The sequence below is a fragment of the Sinocyclocheilus anshuiensis genome, unplaced genomic scaffold, assembly GCF_001515605.1.
Source record: "Sinocyclocheilus anshuiensis isolate Anshui unplaced genomic scaffold, SAMN03320099.WGS_v1.1 scaffold450, whole genome shotgun sequence".
NCBI classification, from domain to species: domain Eukaryota; kingdom Metazoa; phylum Chordata; class Actinopteri; order Cypriniformes; family Cyprinidae; genus Sinocyclocheilus; species Sinocyclocheilus anshuiensis.
The window spans coordinates 918,709-946,030 of record NW_015546056.1 but is presented as its reverse complement, the minus strand read 5'-3'; the positions used below and the strand labels follow the sequence as shown (position 1 = coordinate 946,030).

The window sequence follows — 27,322 nt, the reverse complement described above, 5'->3', positions numbered from 1 at the left end:
CACAGTCAGACAGATGTACAAATGGAGGAAATTCAAGACCATTGTTACCCTCTCCCAAGAAGTGGTCCACCAATAAAGATAACTCCAAAAGCAAGACGTGTAATAGTCCACAAGGTCGCAAAGGAACCCAGGGTAACTTCTAAGCAACTAAAGGCCTTTCTCACATTGGCTAATGTTCATGAGTCCTGGTCAGGAGAACACTGAACACCCATGCTGTGCATGGTAGAGTTGCAAGGAGAAAGTCACTGCTGTCCAAAAAGAAAATCACTGCCCGTCTGCAGTTTGCTAAAGATCATGTGGATAAGCCAGAGGGCTATTGGAGAAATGTTTTGTGGACGGATGAGACCAAAATATAACTTTTTGGTTTAAATGAGAAGCGTTATGTTTGGAGAAAAGAACACACTGCATTCAAGCATAACAACCTTTTCCCATCTGTGAAACATGGTGGTGGCAGTAGCGTGGTTTGGGCCTGTTTTGCTGCATCTGGGCCAGGACAGCTTGCCATCATTGCTGGAACAATGAATTCTGAATTATAGCAGCAAATTTTAAAGGAAAATGTCAGGACATCTGTCCATGAACTGAATCTCAAGAGAAAGTGGGCCATGCAGCAAGACAACAACCCCAAGAACATAAGTCGTTTTACCAAAGAATGGTTAAAGAAGAACAATGTCAATGTTTTGGAATGACAGAGTCAAAGTCTGTACCTTAATCCAGTTGAAATGTTGTGGAAGGAGATGAAGCAAGAAGTTCGTAGGAGGAAACCCACCAACATCACAGAGTTGGGCTAGAATTCCTACAAGCCGATCAGCAGTTACAAGCTTTTGCAGCTCACAGATATGTAACACTGGATAATTTTTCTCAATAAATAAATGGCAAAGAAAATATTTTTGTCTCCTTTGTTTGTTTGGGTTCTCTTTGTCTATTTTAAGGACTTGTGTGAAATTTTGATTATGTTTTGAGTCTATTTATGCAGAAATATAGAAAATTCTAAAGGGTTCACAAACTTTCAAGCAGCACTGTGTCTATCGTTCATAATGAGACTGAATGGACATTCCCTGTCTAGATATTTCATCTTCTGATTGCAGTGGCCAACCAGTGAACACATTTAAAAGCCCAAAGGCCTCTCTATGGTTCCTAGTCACTCTCTGATCATGGGGAACGGTTCGATCAAAGCCCCTCGGCTAGAGGAGACCTGCCTGGCCTCCGGTATAAAAGAGGCTCCTGTATGGGAGTCTGTGGAGCCCCTGAAGATGAGGATCACCCATCTGGAGGAGGAGCTGGCACGGAGGGACCAGGAGCTCCGTGCGAAGGAGAAGCGCTTACAGAGCCTTCAAAGGGAACTAGAGGCAAAAATGTCCCAGATCGATAAGCTCCAGGATGCCATCGGGTATAACAGTCTCGGACGCTCGCCGCCTGCACCGCTGAGGCACAGCCGCAGACTGCTGAGCGTCATCAACCAGGGCTCCACGCGCTTCCACAGAGTGGCTGTGGAGGTGCATCGACGCCTTAAGGCCAAGGAGGGCGTTTCAGCCGAACCCACATCGAGGCACTTCTGTCATGACCACAGGGTCCATCACATCTCCACAGAGAGACAACGCATCCGCAAAGACTCCGGGTGAGTGCGCTGACACTGATTGCACCACTGGATTGTTTGTTTCATTATGGAGTCACTGGAGTACTGACTCTCCTGGAAGGTGGAGACAGGAGTAAGGTTTAGCCAAGCCTTTGTAGTGTCTCCAACCCCAGAGTAGGCATGAAAGCCTGGATTACCATAACACACTCCGGAGGGGATGGAGTGGCTCAAGAGAACACAAAGGGTGGGCCATTTGTATGCATGGACAGGAATCATTACTGTTTTAATTAAACATGCTCTTGATGGCAGTCTACAAATCTCCAGCACTAATTAATTCATAAGATCCATTTTAGGTCAGTGACAAGACTGTCCTGTTTCAGATGTGATAATGAGAATCAGCTGTAGTATAGTACTGAAGACCAAAAATAGTCTGCAACGGACATGCAAAATGTAAACGTTTCGCCAGTGAGGATTTTTAGACCTCCAAAAGAAAGAATTAAAAATTTATGTTTTGTTATGCATAGGAAGTAAGAATTAAAATTCATTACACATGTTTGCACATTTATATATTATACGTATCATTTCAAACTCGTGGAACAAGAAAGAAGAATTTGTGAAAAATGTACATGCTATTCTTTTCCAGTTCATTGTGATTACTCAAAAAAAACTCTATTAATATTGCAAAAGTAGTCAATATGAATTGTGTGCTTTATTCCAAGTCATAAAATAGCTTTGAATGAGGAATTGGGCAAAATTTGATAAGAATTAATGGTAACACTGGTAACACTTTACAATAAGGTTCATTACATTAGTTAACATGAACTAAGAATGAACAATACTTCTACAGCATTTATTAATTTTAGTTAATGTTAATTTCAGCATTTACTAATGCATTATTAAAATCACAAGTTGTGTTTGTTAACATTAGTTAATGCACTATGAACTAACATGAACAAACGATGAACAACTGTATTTTCATTAACTAACATTAACAAAGCTTAATAAATAGTGTAATAAATTAATTGTTCATTTTTCGTTCATGTTAGTCAATACATTAACTAATGTTAACAAATGACACCTTATTGTAAAGTGTTACTGAATTAATAAAGTGAAGGAATCATTAATATAATAATTCATAAGATTTTCTTCATTTCTCACTGATTGTCTTTTGAAATTCAAATATGTTGCCATGTAATCTTTAGACATCTGTGCACCAGGTCTGAATTATTTTATTTAAACTGATTTCAGTTTCAGTCTGTTCCTCACACAGAACTTCAGAACACTTGAAAAGTGAAGCATCATATGAACTATTTTATGTAGATTTTTTGTCACTTTTAGAGCTTGACAGCTGTGGTTACCATTAACTGTAGTTATATAAAAAGAGTAACGTACATTCTTCAAAAATTTATTCTTTTGTTTGATTAAGTAGTGAAATCAATTTTTGAATGAACCATTTATTTAACTTGGTATATATAAACTTTTATTGCGATTTACAACGCCTGCTTTGAAGGGTGTACCATAAAGATGATTTGGTATTTTTAATTCAGCAGTGTATTAAAGGCAGTCTGAAGTGTTGTGACAGGAGAATCATTCATTATTCACCACCTCCACTTCACTCAGCACTGATGAACCATGCCTTGAAGAAAGCCTCGTCTAATTAAAGTGTGTCTTTGTGTCTTATAAAAGGAGATTTTAAGAGTAAACTCAGTTGCGCAAACACTTATGACCTTGTTCCAACTAAATGTTTATATAAATAGCAACCAAACAAGCATTTCCATATGTACTTCTAAATATATACATAAAATCTTTGAAACTAGACTTCAAGAAAGCCACGTGCTTCAGTTCTTTTAAAAGTGTTGGGGTTTTGCATTCTCCAAACTGTTTTTCCTCCTCTTCCTGTAGCACTAAGAAACTGATCAATGAAGCCATCATGAACAATGACTTTCTGAAGAAGCTGGAGCCTCAGCACACTCGAGAGATGGTGGACTGCATGTACGAGAAAATCTACGCTGCTGAGCAGCTGGTTATTCAGGAGGGAGAGCCGGGGAACTACCTCTACGTGCTTGCTGGTAAACTCCAGATGTTATTGTTACCTGCTCCTGATACTTTCATGTTTTTAGAAATCTAAATATTTCAATGATAACATTGAAATAATGTTCTGGACGCTGCTCTGTTCTGCCCATTGGAGCTCATTTGATGCTCTGTGTCCAGAGGGTTTATTAGAGGTCATCCAAAATGGAAAGCTCCTGGGTCAGATGCGTCCTGGGACGGCTTTTGGAGAGTTGGCCATTCTCTATAACTGTAAAAGAACAGCCACAGTCAAAGGTGTGTGTGTGTGTGTGTGTGTGTGTGTGTGTGTGTTCCTCTGCTCAGTGTTGGGAAAGTTACTTTCAAATGTAATGCATTACAAAAATGCGTTACTCCATAAAAAAAGTAACTAATTGTGTTACTTAGTTTTTATGGAAAGTACTGCATTATGTTACTTTTGCGTTACTTTTTGTCAACTGAGCTGGGCTTGCTTAGTTATTTTTAATAAAATAAAAAACCACAAAAGTTATATTTTTTGGCAACTGTAAAAGCTTTTTCACAGCAAAAGTGAAATTAATAAGCCTCAGGCTGAAGGAAGTGTGCCTCTGGCTCTACACTTACTCCCAATTTCTCTCAACATGGCAAAAGGTGTCAGTGAATAAATGGGAAAACAAAAAAAATTGAAAAACTCAGATTGTAAATTTAAAAGTAATGCATTACTTTACTAGTTACTTGGGAAAGTAATCTGATTAAATAACTGGTGTTACTTGTAATGTGGCGGGTGTAACTGTTTAAACAAAATGAGGGTAAATAAAATAAATTCTGTCATCTTTTACTCACCTTCATGTCATTCCAAACCTATCTGATTCTTTTTTAATTTAACATACAATGATAGTCAGTGGGATCCAGTGTTCTTTAGGACCCCATTTTCTTTCACTGTATGGACAAGGGCATATGAAATTCTTCAAAATATCTTATTTTGTGATTTTAATGATCATTTTGGTAAAACTTTGCTTTGAAAACCAGGCTAAATATGAAAGAAGTGTAGTTTATAGTGTAGACTGTTTGTGTCACAATGCTGCTGTGATACTGGATAACAAGCTGCTGTAGATAATGATGCTGATAAATTGCATTGTGATTGGAATATGGTGACTTCAGGTAAATTGGGAATTTTTTTTTTTTTGCCATTGAGATGACACGGAAAAAAATGGCCCAATTATCCTGAATGAACCATAATTAAATCTGCATTTATTACTTTTCAGTGAGCTGATTTAGCTTCTGTTAAATAAAAACTGTTGGGTGCATTTTTTAAAAATAGTGTTCTCCTGTTAACTTTATATAAGCACTGCAAGTCCAAAGCGTTACATTTGGATGCAGTCTGCAACATACTGGGTTATAGCCAACATGACCTTTTTCTCTATTATTGTTGACCCACTTTTATTGTAGATGTTGGATTAGTGTCATTGTCATAGATTTGTGAAGTGGAACTGATGGTGATTGTGTTTCATTAGCTGTGACTCAGTCCCACATCTGGGCTCTGGACCGGCAAACGTTCCAGACTATCATGATGAGATCCACTCAGGCCAGACATGAGGAGTACTTCAGCTTCCTGCGCAGGTACATTCATGTCACTAACATTTGTGCACATTTATCAGTCATCAGCTTCACACACACACATGAATACACAAGTTTCTTCTTGGCTGTTTCAACGCACATTCCTTTCTGAAAGCATTGGATTAGATTGGTGTGGATTCAGCATCGTGTTTTTCAATGGGTATTGTGGATCTATCACTAATGTCTATCAGTGCAGCATAAATTGATGTTGTGACTTAACTGTTAAAATAATATTGCTTGATTCAAGGGTTGAATGTGTTGATTTGTGTACACCTGTCAACATAATGTTTATGGATTTGATTGCATGCTGTTTTCCTTTAATGCTAATTAAACATTGTTACATTGTTCTTTAGTGTGTCTTTATTGAAAGATTTGCCAGAGGAGAAACTTGCCAAAATCATTGACTGTCTTGAAGTTGTAAGTTTGCAGCATTTTACTGTGTCTACAGTGCTGTCATTTGTTGGTAATGCATGTTTATTTATAACATGAAATATAACCAGATCATATTAATGTTTCAATCTTTTTATAGGAATATTTTGACAAAGGGGAGTACATTATTCGTGAGGGCGAGGAAGGAAATACTTTCTTCATCATAGCTAAAGGAGAGGTGTGTATTACTGCATTAAGGGTACAACAGCACTAAAGGCACATCTTATCAGCAGCTATCAATAGTATATATTCGTCATTCAAAAGGAGAAACCGAAACAAGGATATACGAAATATACGCAGATATACGAAACGTAAACAAAGCAGCTCTTGCTTACCAAGCGTTACACCCCTAGTTTTTGTAAATTGTATTGTTTCCCATTTGCTACTTAAATCTATAATATTTTTCAAAATGTTAGATATTATATCAAATTAACGCAGAATCAACTTTGCATTGCTTCCTGTGATTGCATCAAGTATCAGCCATCATAAGTTTTTGTGCCATCTAGTGGTTTGGAGGAGAATAATATCAAATGCTCCACCTGGTGTGCCTTTAGCCCTGTTGTGCCCCACATTTATATGTAATCCTTCAAATATTTTTGTACCATTTCAGACTATCTGTTCAGACTGCAGTCTGCTTTGCCTACATTAATATTTCTCTAGGAGTGAGCTGACACACAGCCCATAGAGACCCACTGAAATTGTGCTTCAATGGTAGTCTGTGGCAGAAACCTGTACCATAGATTGTAATATAGCCAAGATTGATGTTAATTGGATAAGCGACTTTAGACGCATTATTCTGAGTCCCACTCAGACGACATGCTTCACTGGTAAACTGCTGCTTTTTCATTCGAAATTTAGGAAAACATACTTTTAGAAAAGCCTGGCTTGTCTATATGATGATAGGGAGCTTTCTGATGAGTGGGACAGTTACAGTTGTGATGACGGTGAAATTAGTCAGTCAATAAGGATGTACAGTAATATTTTTTTGTGTTTTTTTCACAGGTGTTGGTAACACAGACTACAGAAGGCTTTTCCGAACCACAAGAGATTAAGACTCTTGGTGTGGGTGATTACTTTGGGGAAAAGGCTCTCATAAGGTTTGGAGACAGTTTTGTTTTGAAGTGCTTTTAACAATAGTGAACACAACCAACAATGACTCCTTTGTGACTGTGGACTTTTTGTAGGCCAGGAAAAAGATTAATTGCATATTCGTAGGCTTGGATGTGGGAGGTGGAATGTCAGTCATCTGAAAAGATGTTCATTCTCATTGTAGCATTGTTGAAGAGTACACTCAGTGCTGAAATAACCACAGAGAGGTTAGACTGCGTCACACACTTAGACGCAGGACGCTAATTTGTAATGATTTAGATTCATTTAAAGCTCAGATGAAGTGCTCTCAATGAGGAAAGAGCAAATGAGGATGTTTTTCAGGATGTTTTCAGTCACTGTTATATATATGTATCTCCAAAGTGGCACAACATTATTACATATTTGTTATAATTCTATTTCAGTGAGGATGTCCGCTCAGCTAATATCATTGCAAAGGAAAATGACACACAGTGCTTGGTGGTGGATAGAGAGTAAGTGGCGTTTCTTCTACACTAACATCTAGGTTTGTGACCATATGTGACCCTGGACCACAAAACCAGTCATAAGGGTACATTTTTTGAAATTGATATTTATACATCATCTGAAAGCTGAATAAATAAGCTTTTCATTGATGTATGGTTTGTTAGGGTAGGACAATATTTGATTAACGCAGAATCAACTTTGCATTGCTTCCTGTGATTGCATCAAGTATCAGCCATCATAAGTTTTTGTGCCATCTAGTGGTTTGGAGGAGAATAATATCAAATGCTCCACCTGGTGTGCCTTTAGCCCTGTTGTGCCCCACATTTATATGTAATCCTTCAAATATTTTTGTACCATTTCAGACTATCTGTTCAGACTGCAGTCTGCTTTGCCTACATTAATATTTCTCTAGGAGTGAGCTGACACACAGCCCATAGAGACCCACTGAAATTGTGCTTCAATGGTAGTCTGTGGCAGAAACCTGTACCATAGATTGTAATATAGCCAAGATTGATGTTAATTGGATAAGCGACTTTAGACGCATTATTCTGAGTCCCACTCAGACGACATGCTTCACTGGTAAACTGCTGCTTTTTCATTCGAAATTTAGGAAAACATACTTTTAGAAAAGCCTGGCTTGTCTATATGATGATAGGGAGCTTTCTGATGAGTGGGACAGTTACAGTTGTGATGACGGTGAAATTAGTCAGTCAATAAGGATGTACAGTAATATTTTTTTGTGTTTTTTTCACAGGTGTTGGTAACACAGACTACAGAAGGCTTTTCCGAACCACAAGAGATTAAGACTCTTGGTGTGGGTGATTACTTTGGGGAAAAGGCTCTCATAAGGTTTGGAGACAGTTTTGTTTTGAAGTGCTTTTAACAATAGTGAACACAACCAACAATGACTCCTTTGTGACTGTGGACTTTTTGTAGGCCAGGAAAAAGATTAATTGCATATTCGTAGGCTTGGATGTGGGAGGTGGAATGTCAGTCATCTGAAAAGATGTTCATTCTCATTGTAGCATTGTTGAAGAGTACACTCAGTGCTGAAATAACCACAGAGAGGTTAGACTGCGTCACACACTTAGACGCAGGACGCTAATTTGTAATGATTTAGATTCATTTAAAGCTCAGATGAAGTGCTCTCAATGAGGAAAGAGCAAATGAGGATGTTTTTCAGGATGTTTTCAGTCACTGTTATATATATGTATCTCCAAAGTGGCACAACATTATTACATATTTGTTATAATTCTATTTCAGTGAGGATGTCCGCTCAGCTAATATCATTGCAAAGGAAAATGACACACAGTGCTTGGTGGTGGATAGAGAGTAAGTGGCGTTTCTTCTACACTAACATCTAGGTTTGTGACCATATGTGACCCTGGACCACAAAACCAGTCATAAGGGTACATTTTTTGAAATTGATATTTATACATCATCTGAAAGCTGAATAAATAAGCTTTTCATTGATGTATGGTTTGTTAGGGTAGGACAATATTTGACTACATACTATTTGAAAATCTGGAATCTGAGGGTGCAAAAAATCGAAATATTGAGAAAATCACCTTTAAAGTTGTCCAAATGTCAAGTTCTTAGCAATGCATATTACTAATCAAAAATTAAGTTTTGATATATTTATGGTAGATATTTACAAAATATCTTCATGAAACATGATCTTTACTTAATATCCTAATGATTTTTGGCAATCAATAAAATCGATAATTTTGACCCATACAATGTATTGTTGGCTATTGCTACAAATATAGCCATTGCTACTTATGACTGGTTTTGTGATCCAGGGTCACATATCATAATTTCAGCTGTCAATGTCATTTCTGATTCCACAGGAAAAAAAACAAAAATGTATATGCTATTGAAAATGCTGTGTATTTTAAAATTAAATATTATTAGAAATAAAGTAAATTAAAACATTGGCATGAAGCCTTCAAGTATTTCACAATTAAGTACATATTGTTTCAGATTTTTTGAAATAATTATAACGTAATATTGCAATAATAATAAAAAAACTACTTGCAAGAAACAGAACAAATAACAATAGAAGAGAAGCAAAAAAAAATCAACTGTTAGATAAAATGACCTTTTGTGTTTTTATTTTATTTATTTTAACATTTATTTATTTATGTAGTTCATTTTATTAAAATTATTTATTTCAAAAATGATAAAAATGCTGATGTGAAGATAATAAACAGTTTGTGTGTGTATATAACTTCAAATTTATAATTATACATCTATTTATTTTATACCTGTTTACAGCATTAGTCTACAAGAACCATGACCAATGTCTTTTTGTTGTTTTTAAATATAGACTACTGTTACATTTGACATACAATATACAACATACACTGAAAAAATGGTGTAGGATTTACTTTGAAACAATTTTCACCCAGGAATTGCTAGTAAATTTCACAAATAATTACAAAGAAATGACAAGTAACACAATAGCAAAATCCAATAATCTTTTTAATTTTATTTCCAACGTTAAAAAATAAATTTTACAGTATACTAATATTCTACCCAAGACTAAAAAGGTTACACCACGTCTTCTGTTCTTCAACAGTAACTTTAATCAGATGGTGGGAACGTACGAGGAGCTGCAGGCATATCTGAGGGAGTATGTGGAGCAGCTCTCTCTGAGTGACGAGAGGAGGAACGCAGTGTAAGAACACACACAGCAAAACCAACACAACTACTCCAGTCCTGTATGTGACAGTCACATAATCATTTCCACACAGACCTCAGTCGCCTCTTTACGAACGCTCTCCAGAGGCAGCAGAGCTCAGGAGGCTGAAGGAGAAAGCAGCTGGTTTGTCCAGTAACTCCTTCCTGAAAGAACTGCAAGTAGTGGCCACACTAGGCATGGGAGGCTTTGGACGAGTGGAGCTGGTTAGATTTCAGTTTTCAGTTTACAAACCCCCTGCTGTTCCTTCACAAACCCCAGTTTTTTCATTCTCTTTGTATTTTTATATCAATATGGTACAAGATTATATTATTCAAATCAATGTTATAAACAAGTAAGATCAAAAGTAAACAAAAAGTAGTCCGATTATATTACCTACAATGTGTAATGTAATAATTTTAATTCAGTAATCCATACAATGCCAATGACCACTTAAGTATGTTTTATATGGTTTATTACATGCATTTTCTGTCTTAGGTCAAGCTTAAAAATTCAGAAGATACAGCGTTTGCTTTAAAGTGTATTAAGAAAAAGCACATTGTGGACACAAGGCAGCAGGAGCACATCTATTCAGAAAAGGACATCCTCCAACAGACCAATTCAAACTTTATTGTCAGGTCAGTCTAATGATCATGTCTTTTCTGCCTCATATTGACATACATTGACATAGGAGAATGCAAACACACAGGAAAAATAATACAGTTTAGATGAATCCTCAAGAGTGATAAAGGTATTTACTTAGATTGGGCTCGACAACAATCTCAAGTTCCCCCTGAACGCCTCGAACTTAATTAATTTGTTAATCAATATAATGGACTGAATGTAAGGCGAGCTAGACCACAGGGCTGATGGACTGATGGAAGAAACTATAGGTAAACAGACTGGTGCTGTTGGTTAATTAGGGCCTGATGAATGAACTTGTGCCTTGATTAGACTGGTTTATTATATAACGTTGTGTCAATTATGATAAGACTTTCCGGTGTTTTGGAAGCTGGGAACTTTGATATTTACTTTAGTCACTGTCACTATGACTACAGACACTATTTATAGCCATCATCATAACTGTACACAGAAAATAGCCAAACTGAAAATAGGCTTGACTTTGATTATTTGTTCATACAGGGATCAATGACATGATGTTCATTTTTGTCTAGATTTATTAATTTATTCAAAAATACATAAAACATGCAGTTCATACATACAATGACATAAATATACACTCAGTGTTGGGGAGTAACTAGTTGCATGTAACGGAATTACAAATTAAATGTAACTGTAATCTGTTATAGTTACTGAGAACAATGTGTAATTCAATTACAGTCACTTATGAAAATGTTAATGATTACAAAGATGTTTTCATCTGAATATTTTCACACACATACAGGTTTGATTGATTTCTTTCCAAAATTGCATTGACTGCTTTAAAATATGAGACACCAGTGTTTCAGGAATTTAGGACCCAGAATAGGACACATCTTTTATTTCCTATTTGAGTTTGTGTATGTTGTTGTTTATTTTTTAAATTAACTGTCCAAGGCATTGTTAGATTGCCAGTGCTTCCTGTCATAGCTATGCAAATATTAAACTATATCTTGTTAGGATTTTAAATCTGTATTTAACCTCAGATAGTAAAAAAAGATGCTAAAGTCTGATTTTTTTGGTGGCTCTGCTTTAAATCAAATGTAATCAGTTACATTACTTTAATAAAGTAATTGAAATAGTTACACTACATTTATATAGGGTAACTTGTAATCTGAAACCTATTACATTTTCAAAGTAACCTTCCCAACACTGTACTATGTACTCTTATATATAATTCCTAATTAAAAGGATGAAATTCTGGAAACGAAAACCTTATTTAGTAGTTTGGCATAAAACTATTATTATTCAAGGCAAGTGTAGTTCAGGTTGTAAAATGTGGTAGAATTTTAGCCTAATGGTACATCCATCCAAAAAGGTAATGATATTTATGAATGAATTATTCATGATATTTGCCAACATTACACACCACATGACCATTTTAGAACCATTAAAATAAACTTTTGTTGAAAATGGTAAATGGTAATGGTATATGGTAAATGGTAGACCTCATTTCTAAGAACTTGGCGCATGTTTAAAAAACTCAATTTTTAAAAGATTTGTGCTTTCCTTTATCTTGGACACTTTTGTCACGGTATTGGAGCTACTGCGTGTGCTTAATGCATTAAATCTGCATTTAATCTGACTGTTGAAATGTCCACAATGAAACTGAAATTTGTTGTTTAGCAGACACTTTTATTCAGAGCGACTGGAGGCCACAGTGGTGCAACATTATACTAGTTTCTGCTCCATTCCTACAGACTTTAATAACTTCAGCATCACGGTGTGGTGGAGCAGACAGAGTCATACAAGAAATCCACGAAGGACTGAATTTCCAGAGCCTATGACACACTAGACATTTGGCTTACATCTGTCACAGTGGTCCAGTGCCATTGTGCTTTTCATCTGTATCAGAGAAGGGGCTTCTGCTTTGCATGTTGCTAGGAAACTCCCCGGGGAATTTCAATCCATGCTTATATTCCTGTCTGAGTGTGTGCTCTGGCTCATTTTATTGCCTCTCTGGCATTTGTGGATGAAAAGGTAGCACAGCTTTACATGCGAGTCTAGTTCTCTATGAAAGCAAGTAGTGAGAAGTGCTAAAGAGACACTCTGTTTCTCAGAATGCAAATAATCGAGTGTGTCAGGCTGTCCTTGTGTGTTTCAGGTTGTTCCGCACATTCCGGGATGATAAGTATGTTTACATGCTGCTTGAGGTTTGCCTGGGAGGAGAGCTGTGGAGCGTGTTGAGGGACATGTGAGTGTAGGTTGTTTTGACACATGCTACAGCTCACTGTCTTTGATAATCATGCAGAGTTATTTCTGGTTATGGCTGAATGATTCATAGCATCTCAACTGCTAATCGAGGTAGAATACCTTAGACTGTTGTGATGTTTTGGTTTCGTTTAGGAGTTGTTTTGATGAGCCCACTGCGCGCTTCTGTACTGGATGTGTGCTGGAAGCTTTTGATTACCTGCACGGCAAAGGCATCGTGTACCGAGACCTGAAGCCGGAGAATCTTCTTCTGGATGGGGAAGGCTATGTCAAAATGGTCATTTTACTGTACATATACTACTAAATACCATGGTAAAAGGTCCAAACGTCTGAGGCCCAATTAAATCAATTAAATAAATGTTAGGGCAAAACAGTTATGATGAATAAGATAATGAATAAGAGTTATTTCAGATTTTCACTATTTCTAGGCCTCTAAACCAGTGGTTTTCAACTGTTTTGACTATAAGGCCCCTTTGTCTTAGATAATATTTAAAGAAATAGTTGACCCAAAATGAAAATTTGCTGAAAATGTACTCATCCTCTGGACATCCAAGATGTAGATTATTTTGTTTGTTTATGGGAACAGATTTGGAGAAATGTAGCATTACATCACTTGCTCAGCAATGGATCCTCTGCTGTGAATGGGTGCTGTCAGAATGAGAGTCCAAACAGCTGATAAAAACATCACGATACAACATAAATTAGTAGTAAACAAATCCATCATTAATACGTTTTAACTTTAGCAAATGTTCATTTTTGGGTGAACTATTCCTTTAAAATACCTCTGGTACTTCTGTTGTAATAAACTCAACAATATGATGTCAGTTTAATGCTGTACACCATTATGTTTGAGTTTTTTAATTATTTTAAGATTATGTTGACTTATTAGGGCCCCCTGATTGAGAATAGCTGATCTAAGCTCATTTGTAACTGATCATGTGACTCTTTGTACAGATGGTCAGATGTTTTTAGTTCTATTGAAGGACAAGATGCTCAATGGATCATTCTCAAATCATGCTAGAGAACATGATCATGAAAATTTTCTAATAAACTTCTCATGCAGATATGATACGATAATTTATTATTAACCTTTTTATTATCAGATTGAAAAGAATACAAAATAAATTAATTTTTTACAGGGGTCTGAGACTTTTGGACCTCACTATATACAGTATATATATATATATATATATATATATATATATATGCATGGAGTCTGAGATATATAGCCACTTTTTAGTCTTACACTGAGCATTCTTATTATTTGCGCTGTTTTATTTTATTTATTTATTTCGTTTTATTATTATTAATTTTTTTTTTTTTCAGACTGATTTTGGCTTTGCCAAAAAGATCGGACTAGGTAAGAAGACTTGGACGTTCTGTGGCACTCCTGAATATGTGGCTCCTGAGGTCATCATGAATAAGGGTCATGACTTTGGAGCTGACTGCTGGTCCTTGGGCATCCTCATCTTTGAGCTCCTGATTGGCAGGTAAACATTGGTTTCAACGCATCTGTTTCATGCTTCTACAGGTCTGCATTTGTAGGTCAAATTCCCAAACAATGGAAACACTGGCCCCGTGGTGATTTTAAAGCAACTTCTGTTTCAACTAATGCTGTGAGTTTGGGAAAGACTTACCATTTACACAAGCAATGGCAAGTGTTTGGAAGCAAGTTTTGCAGTTCCGTTTGGTGCCACTAGTGGTGCAGAAATTCTACACTTCACCTTTAAAGAGCACAGATTTCCCAGACATGAATTGGCATGGCCTTCCCTGTGCTTCTGCCAAAAAGCTCTGCACTACGTTCAAAATCCGTTTTGTAAAGGACAGGGCTCTCTTGACCAGAGCAAATGGTCATCTAGTGTGAGATTAGCAGTCATGGCTCTCACTGCGAACTCCTTTGCCTCAAGCTTCAGACAGCATCACCATAGCAACATAGTGTTGAGGATGGGACTACGTAATAACAAGCTGGACAAAATCATCATGATGTAATGCCACAGGACGTTTACATCTCTTCAGTCTTACTGATGCACTGTTAGCTGTGCTTATTTACTGCATAAATTATCATTCTTATGCATTATTACTGTATGTTTTATTAACTCCACTTCAGATTCACCAAGTGAAATAGACATGTTTAGGTACTGACTGCTGAATGGTTTCATTTTCAAATAAATTGATGGTGTTTGAAATATAACATGTCCCACACGATTGTCAGCCCTCCATTCACAGGCTCTGATCCAATCAGGATCTACACCATGGTTCTTCACGGGATAGAGAAGGTGGACTTTCCCAAGAGGATCAGCAAGCGTCCAGAGGATCTCATACGGAGACTTTGCAAGTAGGTTTCTCATATTCTGAGACCTATTTTTTAAACTCATCACAAATATACAGCAGTTAAACAATAACAATAAAAAAAATAATAAATTAAGCATTAAAATAATCATAAAATACATAACACAATTATGTCCGTTTTTAATTCATTTGAACTTTTTCAATATTTAAGGTAATATTTAAGATAAGTATATTCTTGTGGAAAAAGAAGTACACTTCAGCATACTTTTTTTGTACTTATTGAGGAAACAGTATATTTTTTTAAAGAATATATACTTGTGTGAACCGAATATATATATATATATATATATATATATATATATATATATATATATATATATATATATTCTGAAACACTTTACCCACATGTTATTTACAATTAAATGGAAATATAGTGTAATTTTAACTTAAGAAGGACTTAAGTGCATTTTTATGTCATTTCATAGTTACCTCTGTTGTCTTTAAAATATGGTTAAAATGCTGCTGAATGCAATAATCAAGTACTTTATATGTGCTGTTGTGTGTTAGTCACTAGTGCACTTTAAAGCTTGACAAAATATAAAAAAACAAATTGATTTGATATGACATTTTTACAAAGTACACTTTTTAAAAGTATACTTAAGTGTGTTAAGAAACAGTCATGAACGTGTCTCTTTAATTGCATTTAACAGGCCTTTTGTTTAATATTATATTATCTGCAAATACAGTTTTTTTTTATTTTACACAAGATTTGAAGTACAATACAAGTGCACTTTCAATATAATTAAGCACACTTCGTTTTCACAAAGGTATTTATAATACACATCACAGATTGTCCTTTAAATTTAATAAATTATTTCTGTTGTTTGTCACATTGTATTATAGGATTGTCAGCTTAAAGGATACTTATGATGCTGCCTTAGAATTTTGCCAAAAGATTATGTATTTTAAACAGTATTCTTGTTTGGAGTGTACTGCCTATGTAGCTCAGTAGGTTTTGGAGCAAAGCCTCTCTCATCCTTGTGTACCTGTCAATGTATGTTTATGCATTTATTGATGTGACTTTTTCACTTGCTTGGCCTGTAAAAGAACAGTCAGATACTCACTCATCTCCCTCACTGTCTCCAGGCTCAATCCAGCAGAACGGCTTGGGAATAAAAAGAATGGCATCATTGACATCAAGAAACACAAGTAGGTCAACAAATATCAATTGCTCAGAAATCATTTATTCACCCTATCCATCATTTATTCGTTCTTGACATGAGCCTTGTAAAGTACGCTTTAAAAAGAGTACTTATTACGGACATCTCTCTCTTAATTTAAGGTTAATGACAATCAAATAAATGTGTATTATAGTTTACATTTATATAAAATGCAGTTAGCTGATTTTTAGAGTGCTTTTTTGACCCACTTAAAAAGACTTAAGTACACCTTTATATGTGTACTATATCCAGCAATCCTGCCGATAAATCTTGTTAATATAATCCCTTTATTTGTCTCACTGTACACTGCAGACCATACACTGTCATATTCTCATGTAAGTGTTTCATTTATGTGCATTAATGAACATTAGACCCACCTGGGAGTAAACTGAAGCACTGATCCATGTGTCTGATCACGGGTAGTGTATTGTTGAGTCTGTTTTGCTGCAGGCCTGTCTGTCCCCTCCTTTGTATGTCACAGCACAATGGGTAGCTGAGCCAGCCTGCCAAATTAGCCGCACTGCATTCACAGGGGGAGCAATTAGTGGCCAAAGTGAGAGGCACAGCTGTTGCCATCTTCCATAGAGCAGTGAAGCCACAGACAGCAAGGTGAAGTGCTGGGCCCATCCTTTAACAGTCATGGGAGTGATAGAGCCTAAAATGCATGTGCACTGATGATGCCCACTGTTCAAATTACAATCATCTGGGAGTTATCACACTTATTATTTTACTAGTGTTCTGTGTGTTTGCACTGAGACGCTGTTGTTTTTATATTCATTATGCTTGAGTATTCTTATCATGCAGGGTAAGTAATTCAGGTAACATATGCACAAAGCGCACAAGAGCTCAACATCATTTGTATTATGTCACTAAATTATGTTCAGAGCATTATGCAAATGAAGGCGCATGCTCTTGATACAGGCATGAATATGCATGTTCAGGTAACAATGTGTCGTCAGATGAGTGAGATCTGAGATGTACACTATCGTAAGTTTGGGGTCAGAATTTTTTTTTAATATTAAGATTTTAGTCATCAAGGTTGCATGAAATTAATCAAAAGTGACAGTAGACATAATATTAGAAAAGACCAAAAAGATTTCAATATGCTAAAATGAAAAGAATACTGAAAAATATGTATCGTGATTTCCTCAAAAACATAACGCAGCACAGCTGTTTTCAATATTGGTAATAATAAGAAATGTTTCTTGAGCAGCAAATCGGCATATTAGAATGACTTCTGAAGGCTCATGTGACACTGAAGACTGGAGTAACGATGCTGAAAATTCAGCTTTGCATCACAGGAATAAATTATATTTTAAAATATATTCAAATCGAAAAAAGTTATTTTAAATTGTAATAATATTTCACAATATGACTGTTTTTACTGTATTTACTGTATTTAAGTGCAGCACTGGTGAGCGTAAGAGACTTCTTTCAAAAACAATAACAATCGTAACGATTCCAAATGTTTAAATGGTAGAGTATCTTCAGAATTGAATGGTCATAATACGAGCAAGGAAACTTTCTTGATTTTTAAGCTAAAATAATTCTGTCCCTAAAAAAATAAAGTACCTTAGAACTCAAAACTTCCTCCCCAGTCCAAAAAGTCCATTAAACTGCAACAACTTCTCAGTTTGTACTTTTGCAAATAGGCTGTTACTGAAGTTAAAGACTCGTTGAAAACTGAGTAAAACTGCAAAGCCTTCAGCTTGTGAATAAGTACTCATCTCATTTCACATGTGAAGAGAGCACTTACATATGTGAGCAGTAGCAAAAAAAGTGTCCCGTTCAGTTCTAAAGGTCAGAGAGATGTTGGAAATGGCCAACAAATTGAATTCTGGCAATTTCTGGTGCAATAAAACACTTTCGAACAATAAAAGTGGACAATGTGCTGTATGTACCCTTGAAACATTTTCTCACTGGAAGGAAAGTGATGGATGATGCTGAAGACACGAGTGGATGTTGAGTCACTGCTGTGGAGGTTTACTTTGTTTCTTTCTTTTCTCGCAGGTGGTTTCAAGGCTTTAACTGGGAAGGACTGAGACGGCGGAAGCTGACGTCTCCTCTGAGGAGAGAGGTGAAGCATAGATTCAACAGATTTTACAATGTTTTTACATTTGTCACATTGTGTAAGAAACTTAAGCCTGTTCTCCTACACTTGTGGGATTCTCCTCTGTTCATTTTTGCAGCTCAAAGGACCTCTGGATCACAGTCATTTCGACATGTTTCCCCCTGAGCTTGAAGAACCGTCAGATGAATTCTCTGGCTGGGATAAAGATTTCTGAAAATGAGCTGTTTCTAAGAAGAAGCTGTTTTCTCAAAGAAGACCTGATATGAAGTGATGGTGGACAGTGTCTGGAGGAAAAGTCTCAGTATTACCTCAGTGTGCTTTCTGAAGCACTGTGCAACTGACTGACTTGTTGAGATAGACAGGAATCAGGTTTAAGAGCCACGGTTTTAAGTTAAAGAAGACAAAGTGAAAGGTTATTTCAGTGATATTTCATTATAAGTGAATCAGTAAATCACTGATGCCTTAAATCTGTCTATTAAATCTTAAATATGTCTTTAAGTCTCTGACATATCAGATTCATTTTGTACTCATTCATGTGTTCCAGCTCACACTTTTTTTAAGCTGCTTTTATACTCACTCAGTATTCCTGAGTGTTTTGTCTTTGGTTATGCTGTAACATAACACCACTGACTGCCATCCCGATCATTATATAATCAGCCTGAGTTGCCTTTTCTGTCTTTTTCACCTTGGTAATTTGGTTAAGAGTTGGACATGGCTTAAAATATGATTTCAAGAGAGAACGTGAAATAGCCACAATCATAGAGGCCATTTATTTAGCTAAAGTTGCTAATGTTCTTAATCTCTGTTTTTGCTGGTGTCAAGCACAGCCACAATCACAATATGGAGAAAAAAAGAAAAACAAAATCAGACAATAAGCAAAGCTGATGGGAAATTCATGTTTGTAATGCTAATTTAATAACAATATTTAATGAACATATGTATATAATTTATTTTTCTGTTGTCGCCTACTTTTTATAGTCAATTTATTCAGGATTTTGTATCAGATTTCTGAGATTCACTAATTAATGAAACAACAAGGTCCTCTACTGGGGAAAAGCTGCAAGCACAAGCTACAAGTTTCTAAGTAGCCTGCAAAATAATTAGTTAATAAACATTGCACAGATGAATGACTTATAGGACTTAGTATACTAAGAATGTGTGTATGAGCACTTTATGCTTGTCCTCCACAAGCAAACACGTTCTGTAGTGTCTAGCGTGTACTTTTAAGAGGATGTTTTCCACAGATGGTAAAGTGTTCATCTCAAACATAGGGCCTAACTGAGACAGGAAAACAAGAAAACATAATTGTCTCAACTTAAAATAGTTGTTCGTTCTGTTAAATGGATTAATCTCACAAAAATGTGACCAGATGAAATATCATCCCTATAAATGAAAATAAAATAACTATTTTACTGCCATTAAGATTGTTTGTATTATGACATTAATTTTATGGAAAAGTTAAGCACATTCTCTAACCAAATTATGTTATGCAGTAATGCATCCAAGTAATGTGTTATCTTTTTTTGCAATTTGAAAATCAAGAAGCAAAAGGAAAGTCCCACACTTGCTGAAAACATCTTTAATGACCATGTGGTTAACGTTTCAGCGAGTTGTAATGGAGACTTGCTGTACTGTAAAATTATTTTTGGAGCATATAAAACAAAACTTTGCTTTGTTTGTGAAAAATTCATAAACTCACGACACCTGATAATGTGGCAGGTATTATGAGCACCACAGGGTGGCGACACAGAGCAAGATGACAAATGCAGTAATGCATCCAAGTAATGTGTTATCTTTTTTTGCAATTTGAAAATCAAGAAGCAAAAGGAAAGTCCCACACTTGCTGAAAACATCTTTAATGACCATGTGGTTAACGTTTCAGCGAGTTGTAATGAAGACTTGCTGTACTGTAAAATTATTTTTGGAGCATATAAAACAAAACTTTGCTTTGTTTGTGAAAAATTCATAAACTCACGACACCTAATGTGGCAGGTATTAGGAGCACCACAGGGTGGCGACACAGAGCAAGATGACAAACATTTATCCTGACTGAGTAAGATTGGGTCTTTACTCTAAAGTTTAGAGATATTATGCATGATATATTTGTATGGTTTTCTTTCTAAACTGGAACACATAAGAAAAAAAAATTGAAGAGTGTGAGTTTGCTTTCTTCTAATCACCACTTTTGTGTGAGAAACAGACCGGAATTTAAGTGGTCATTCACCGATAATCTGCCCCTGTTAACTACTGCAACGAGTTAGTATGAGCTGACCTTCAGAATTAGGTCAGTGAACAAATAATTTAGGTTGGTTTGTGAACCTGTTTTTGAATTATGAATATCACAAAGTTCTTGGGGTTTGACGTTTTAAAACCCAAGCTAACCTTGCAGTGACAACACATTTGGCTTACTATTTAAATTGCACTGCATTGCATAATATTTATTTTCTTAATAAATACAGTTTATCCAGACAAATAAATGTATCATATAATTGACCCATTACATAATTAGGATTTACTCTGAGTTAAACTCATTCCTTGTATGCCAGAGACTGGCTGCTAGAGAAAAACCTTAACTGCTCCTTCTATGAAATGCCAAAGCAGCCTGCCGCTGGTTCTCAGCCAGTGTGTGTGTGTGTGTGTGTGTTTCGGGACAGTGATGGCCTGAAGTGGGAGATGCTTGTGACATTTGTGGAGAACTCATCCAACTGGCCAGCCATCCTTGAGGAAATGCCAAGAGGCAGGGGTTAGCTGTTGTCATAGCGATGCATCAAGTATGTCCTCTTTCTACCATTCTGCCAATCAGTAGTGTATTAATCACAGTATGACTCAGTCCTGCTCAATGAGCGAATCACAATCTCCTGCACAGGAGGAAATGATTCTCAGGACAGATATGAAAAATAAGCCTGCTGAACTCTGCCGTGTGCCCTGGATGGGCAAACATCCACCTCCTTCAACACACTAAAAGGAGATGGTAAATCTGACTGCAGAGTTGTTGTGAGTTTAATTTTATTAACTGAATATTTCTAAATCTAAATCTGATCTAAATCTAGAAATTATGTTGTGGTAAAATACGTTATGGCATTTGACATTTAGAAAGAATGTGTCTGTGAAGTTGCAGCTCAAAATACCCCACAGATCATTTATTATATCATTTTTAAAATGCCTATTTTGAGTGGAAGCATAAACACGGTGTTTTCGTGCATGTCTCTTTAAATGAAAATGAGCTGCTGCTCACCGCCCCCTTTTCCAGAATAGGGCTGTGCCTTTACGGCTGGTTCCTCAGATACTCTGTTTGGTTTTGATTATCATGTCTGTTGCACTGAAATTGTGCGTTTTAAACCATATTTAGTTAAAAGTTCTGATATACGGTTTCCTGAGCGCACACATCCGAAGCACATGCAGAGAAAGCGGCTGTTACACAGCATGTGAGTACTAAACTAAGTTCTCTTTCATGTCTTATTTTGCTTAAAGGTGACCTATTATGCCCCTTTTTACAAGATATAAAATAAGTCTCTGATGTCCCCAGAGTGTGTATGTGAAGTTTTAGCTCAAAGTACCCGACAGATAATTTTTTATAGCTTGTTAAAATTGCCACTTTTAGGGTATGAGGGCATGTGTATGATCCTTAAACATATAGGGGACTTTACTGATTTTTTTCTGGGATATTTCTTTCGAAAATGAAATTTAACCACAATGTCCTCAGCAGCTCAGATGGACGGAGTCTATGGAGACTCCTATGTTCGTTGGTGCATCCCAAAACACAACACTTGTAATGCCTCTTTGGTGCTGACATTGTATCTCCATCAGCTACTGCAAGAAAATAGTAATGGCGGACTGCTGCTTCTCACTCAGGCCTGTGTCTATGCTAATAGGGCAGAGAGTGTCACAAATGGGCGGGACATTTTTCCTTAAAGGGGTCATATGATGCTGCTAAAAAGAACATTATTTGGTGTAATGAAATGTGTTTATGCAGTTTAAGGTTGAAAAAATACATTATTTTCCACATAATGTACATTATTGCTTCTCCTCTATGGGTAATGCAATGTGTTTATGCGGTTAAAGGTTCAAAATACATTATTTTCCACATAATGTACATTATTGTTTCTCCTCTATGGGCGCCTTTCTGAAATGCATCGATTTTTACAAAGCTCATCGGTCTGAAAAGCGAGGTGTGCTCTGATTGGCCAGCTATCCAGTGTGTTGTGATTGGCCGAATACCTCAAGCGTGTGACGGAAATGTTACGCCCCTTACCATACTGTGATGCTGTGTCCCGGAGCAACGAGACAAAACCAGTAAAACCCATTATAATCGAGGCATTTGTTGCATCCAGTGAAAGTAGTTTCGCTTTCACAACGAACACACAGCATCTTCACAACATGGCGGTGGCGGTGGCAGCAACAATAAAGTTACGCCTTCTTTCTTTGCGTGAACATTTGGGCGGCATTATGCAAATCTTCCCACATCGTGACATAGACATGTGGGGGCGTGTTTAAACGAGGCGTTTTAGGAGGACGTGGACGAGTCTGAACTTTTATAAAGAATATCTCTTTGGGTTTGAGACTTTAGTCTCTGCAACTTTAGGGATCTTATCTATTCACGAACATCTTGTAACCCTCCAAAGAGAAAGGAAAACTTGAAATCGCATCATATGACCCCTTTAAGATGACATGTACGTAGGGAGAAATCTGGAATCGCTTGTTCTGAGAGACTGTTTATTGGGATTATAAAAAAAAAATAGTGGGTGGATTTTTACCATTATAGGCTGGTTGTTTTCACACTCTGCAGCCACACAACTGCATAATTCACACAATATCACACACAATATTTCACACATCAACTGTTCAAACACCTTATAAAAGTGATTTTTGCATAATAGGTCCCCTTTAAACTGTCAAAAACACACATGAGATACAAAAACAGTCGGTTATGTCAGATTTTCATGATATGTAACCTTTAAGATAACTGCATAGTGCTTTGTGTAATGGAAATAGTTACAAATACAAAACACACATGCATAAAAGAGAAGTACGTCTGATTGTATGTGCACTTGTAGTGTACTTCAAATCTTAAAAGTATACATATAAAACTGGATTTAATATAATATTAAAGGAATAGTTCACCCAAAAATGAAAATAAAAGCATTACATCACTTGTTCACCAATGGATCCTCTCTGCAGTGAATGGGTGCCGTCAGAATGAGAGTCCAAACAGATAATAAAAACATCACAATAATCCACAAGTAATCCATTCCAGTCCATCAATGAATGTCTTGTGAATCAAAAAGCTGCATGTTTGTAAGAAACAAGTTCATCATTAAGGCATTTTAACTATAAACCATCAATTCTTGCCATAAAAAGTCCATCCCCTGTAGTTGTCTCATATCAAAATCCAAAACTGTTTTGGACTTACTTTTGGAGTACTTAAAGTACACTTGCGTGACTATGTTTCATAACGCACTAAAGTACGCTTTTTAAAAGTGCACTTTGTCAATTTAAAGGATTTACATTTAGGTCCATTTTTAATCATGATTTTTGTCATGCTTTTTTTTGTCAAATTTGGTCATGCTTTAAAAAAGTACATGTATTTTGATGTGTTATTTAATATTACATTTGAAGTGAACATATTTTCAGTGTACACTGTATAACAGAAATGCAAACACACATAAATAAATGAACAAATACTACGTTGGTGTTGCCTCACTGGAACTGAAGTATGTGTTCCTGTAAATCATCATTCACTGGCACACATCCCACTATATATTTCACAGCGTCATTGGTCTGTTTCTGGCCTGTGATCTCTGTAGGTGCAGAGCATGGGCCTGTATGACATATTTTATGACTCCATTGTGTTGGAGTTGCTTGAATGTGTGTAGCTACACCGGCCCTCCTGAACCTCTGAGGGTACGACGTTCATATTTCTCCAGTTTTCAAGTGTTCAGTTTTATGAGAACTCCAGCATAAAATGCTCTATAGACTTCCCAGAACATCAGTTGACTCATTTTGCTGTACTTCTGTCGATAATTCAATTAATTGTGCTATTGTTATTGCAATTTGTTATATTCCTGGTTGGAAATTAAAGGGATAGTTTACCCAAAAATGAAAATTCTGTCATTAATTACTCATCATGTTGTTCCAAACCAGTAAGACCTTAGTTCGTCTTTGGAACACAAATGAAGATATTTTTGATGAAATCTGAGAGCTTTCTGTCTCTTTAGCTTTAGATAGCAATGCAACTATGTTCAAGGACAGGTCCAGAAAGGTAGTAAGCAAGGACATCGTTAAAATAGTTCATGTGACATCAGTGGTTCAACCTTACTGGTTTGCAACGACATGAGGGTGAGTAATTAATGACAGAATTTTCATTTTGGGGTGAACTATCCATTTAAGAACTATGGGTTATGAAAGCATGTGGCATTAGTAAAATGCCCTTGCTCATTCGACTAGTCCCACATATGCTTTAAATTTACATTTATTGTTTACTGTACATGTGTGGTTTACTGTCACATTTAAACAATTTATTTAAAGCTGTTCTGTTTGTGCAGCAACTTCTTGAACTCTGTTAAGTGAGAGAAACCTGAGATACTTCATGCTGAGAGTAATGCTTATATTTGCTGTCATTCTGTCAACTCCCTAAATTTACATTTATTGTTTACTGTACATGTGTGGTTTACTGTCACATTTAAACAATTTATTTAAAGCTGTTCTGTTTGTGCAGCAACTTCTTGAACTCTGTGTTAAGTGAGAGAAACCTGAGATACTTCATGCTGAGAGTAATGCTTATATTTGCTGTCATTTTGTCAACTCCCAATAACCTCTTTTCTCACCTGATCCTTTAGTCACTGCTTATCCTACAGACTAAATATTAACTCTCATACACTGAAAGGTGCCCTTGCATTACACTGTGTCAATCTCCATTTTTATCATTTGTGAATTGTATCTTGACATGAATATAACAAAATAGTACCTTTTTTTTCAGAATCTGCAGTGCTCCTATAGGAAACACTGAGATGGAAGAAAAAATTCAATGCTTTTGGGTCCTCTTTCATTCCTCCAGGAAACTTTAATTCATTAGCAAAAAATCTGTGATATATGTGTATATAAACTATGCAAGTGAGTGCAAATATTGTGTGAGAGAATGCAGTTTCTCTGGGTTTATCAGAGAAAGGAATTCAAAGGTTTTTGCAAGAGAACATGAAAACTTTGAAATATGATTTTCCCATCCTCCCTTAAGAGTCTCTGACAGAAGGATAAGGTCTCTTTTTAAGAGCTATTAAAACAAATATTTAATGAAAGACACATTTAAACAATCTGATGTTATTTAGAAATATCATATTTATTAAAAATAAATTTGAATAACAATGCAATATGCATATTGAATTATTCTGTCCATTTGGTACACTACAACACAAGATAAGTACAAAATCTTTTGGTCTTGTCTTCTGTCCTTAATAGACAACAAAACTGCAATACTTCAGCTCTCATTCATTTTTACACACAGTTTAACACCATTACTCAGTACAGTGACTATGAAACGATAAGTCAAGCGTACATCAAAAGACAGTACTATATGGAAGCCGTGTTTTAATACACTTTCCTGGCCAGAACAATATCGTGTTAAAGAAGTTTAATTAGAAAATTGATGTTGAATTAAACACCTTATTTATTTAAAGGGGTCAATTCATACGTTTTTTTTATTTACGTTTTCTCCCTGAGGTACACTTATAAGATTAGTAAAGTTTTATGACCATTTTATACTGCATTTTATTCTGCATTTATGTCTTTGGACTAATATTTGGCAGGAAGCACTTTTCAATTTAAATTTTAGGATGATATTTCAGGTTCACACTCTCAAACTTTTAGAGAGGTGGAAAAATCACACATTATATAACATCAGACAGGCGAGCTGCGCACAGAACTGCCATAAGTCATTTACATGTTATCATAAGCGATATATGTGTGTAGATAGAGGAATTCAGACGTGGGAGCGCCTCTTATCCACTCTCATCTTCACATATGATCCATGCATCATGGATACATACATGCATATTTGTTATATCTGTATACACACACACGGCAATTATTATAATAGTGGTACAAAATGATCTATATAAAGATATAGCATGCATGTTCAACATTTGTTATCATTTGGATGTATTTCAAGTATTTTACAATTAGGACAGCATCTGGTAAATTGTCCTGGCAGAAATTTACATTAGACTATACATAAGGATTTTCTGTAATTCTCTTCTGTTCACATTCTGTAAATCATTTCCACGTTTATATCATCTTTAATAGTACCTCATTAGCTGACAAATCTAATGAGTGCTTCATCTGAATTAAAGACATTTACAGAAATGTCATGTTACACAAACGAGCTCCATCAACAGGTCAACTTAACACTTTAATCAACATATAAGCATCTCTCTTAGTATTACGTATACCAACTTTTTTCTATCATTACTCCAGTCCCATTCATTGTTTTCTTGTGCATTTCTCTCCCATCTTGTTCCTCAGTCTGGAAAACCATCTGCAAATGGCAAAAACTACCACTTTGTGCTTTGCTTTTTGGAAAAGCTGCCCCATCGCAGGCCATCTGCTCAATGTCTGATGAGAAAACATAAATGATATCAGTTGTACTGAAACAACACTGCCGAGAGATAGAGCCATATACTGTCCAAACAGTGCTAAAACAACAACTGACCTGGAATACAATATATTGTTTCTGTTCTGACCTTTTTTTTTTTTCCATTGGAGTCAGTGACAGCCCATATATAACCCTATTGTAAGAAGTTATGAAATTTGGCTCACCGGTGTCTAAGCACTATGAGCAGCTTAGGGGGTTACACTGCTTGATTTATATGGATCACTTTTACAATATATTTTTGTACTTTTTGATGCATGGGCTGGATAAACATTTAAAATATCTTCATTTGTGTTTCAAAATTGGTAGTCTTATGGGTTTGGAATGCCATGAA

General features: G+C 36.1%; 2 protein-coding genes across 3 annotated transcripts in view; one reads left to right on the top strand and one right to left on the bottom strand.

The window, feature by feature from the left end:
* Positions 1 to 1,127: 1,127 nt before the first annotated feature.
* prkg2l (protein kinase cGMP-dependent 2, like) lies at positions 1,128 to 18,725 on the top strand. The gene is made up of 18 exons (XM_016500520.1): positions 1,128 to 1,615; positions 3,476 to 3,642; positions 3,785 to 3,898; positions 5,113 to 5,218; positions 5,569 to 5,632; positions 5,745 to 5,822; positions 6,647 to 6,741; positions 7,156 to 7,224; positions 9,798 to 9,896; positions 9,973 to 10,123; positions 10,395 to 10,534; positions 12,661 to 12,750; positions 12,903 to 13,044; positions 14,094 to 14,257; positions 14,980 to 15,102; positions 16,203 to 16,265; positions 18,287 to 18,353; positions 18,466 to 18,725. Exons 1-18 carry the CDS (start codon positions 1,128 to 1,130, stop codon positions 18,559 to 18,561), a joined length of 2,316 nt encoding a protein of 771 aa, XP_016356006.1. The 3' UTR covers positions 18,562 to 18,725.
* Positions 18,726 to 25,746: 7,021 nt separating this feature from the next.
* Positions 25,747 to 27,322, bottom strand: part of LOC107699306 (uncharacterized) — a 40,683-nt gene continuing 39,107 nt past the window's right edge. For both annotated transcript variants that reach the window (XM_016500518.1, XM_016500519.1), the window contains one exon: positions 25,747 to 26,951. The gene's annotated coding sequence lies outside the window, so the exon portion shown is untranslated. The remainder of the gene's footprint in view (positions 26,952 to 27,322) is intronic.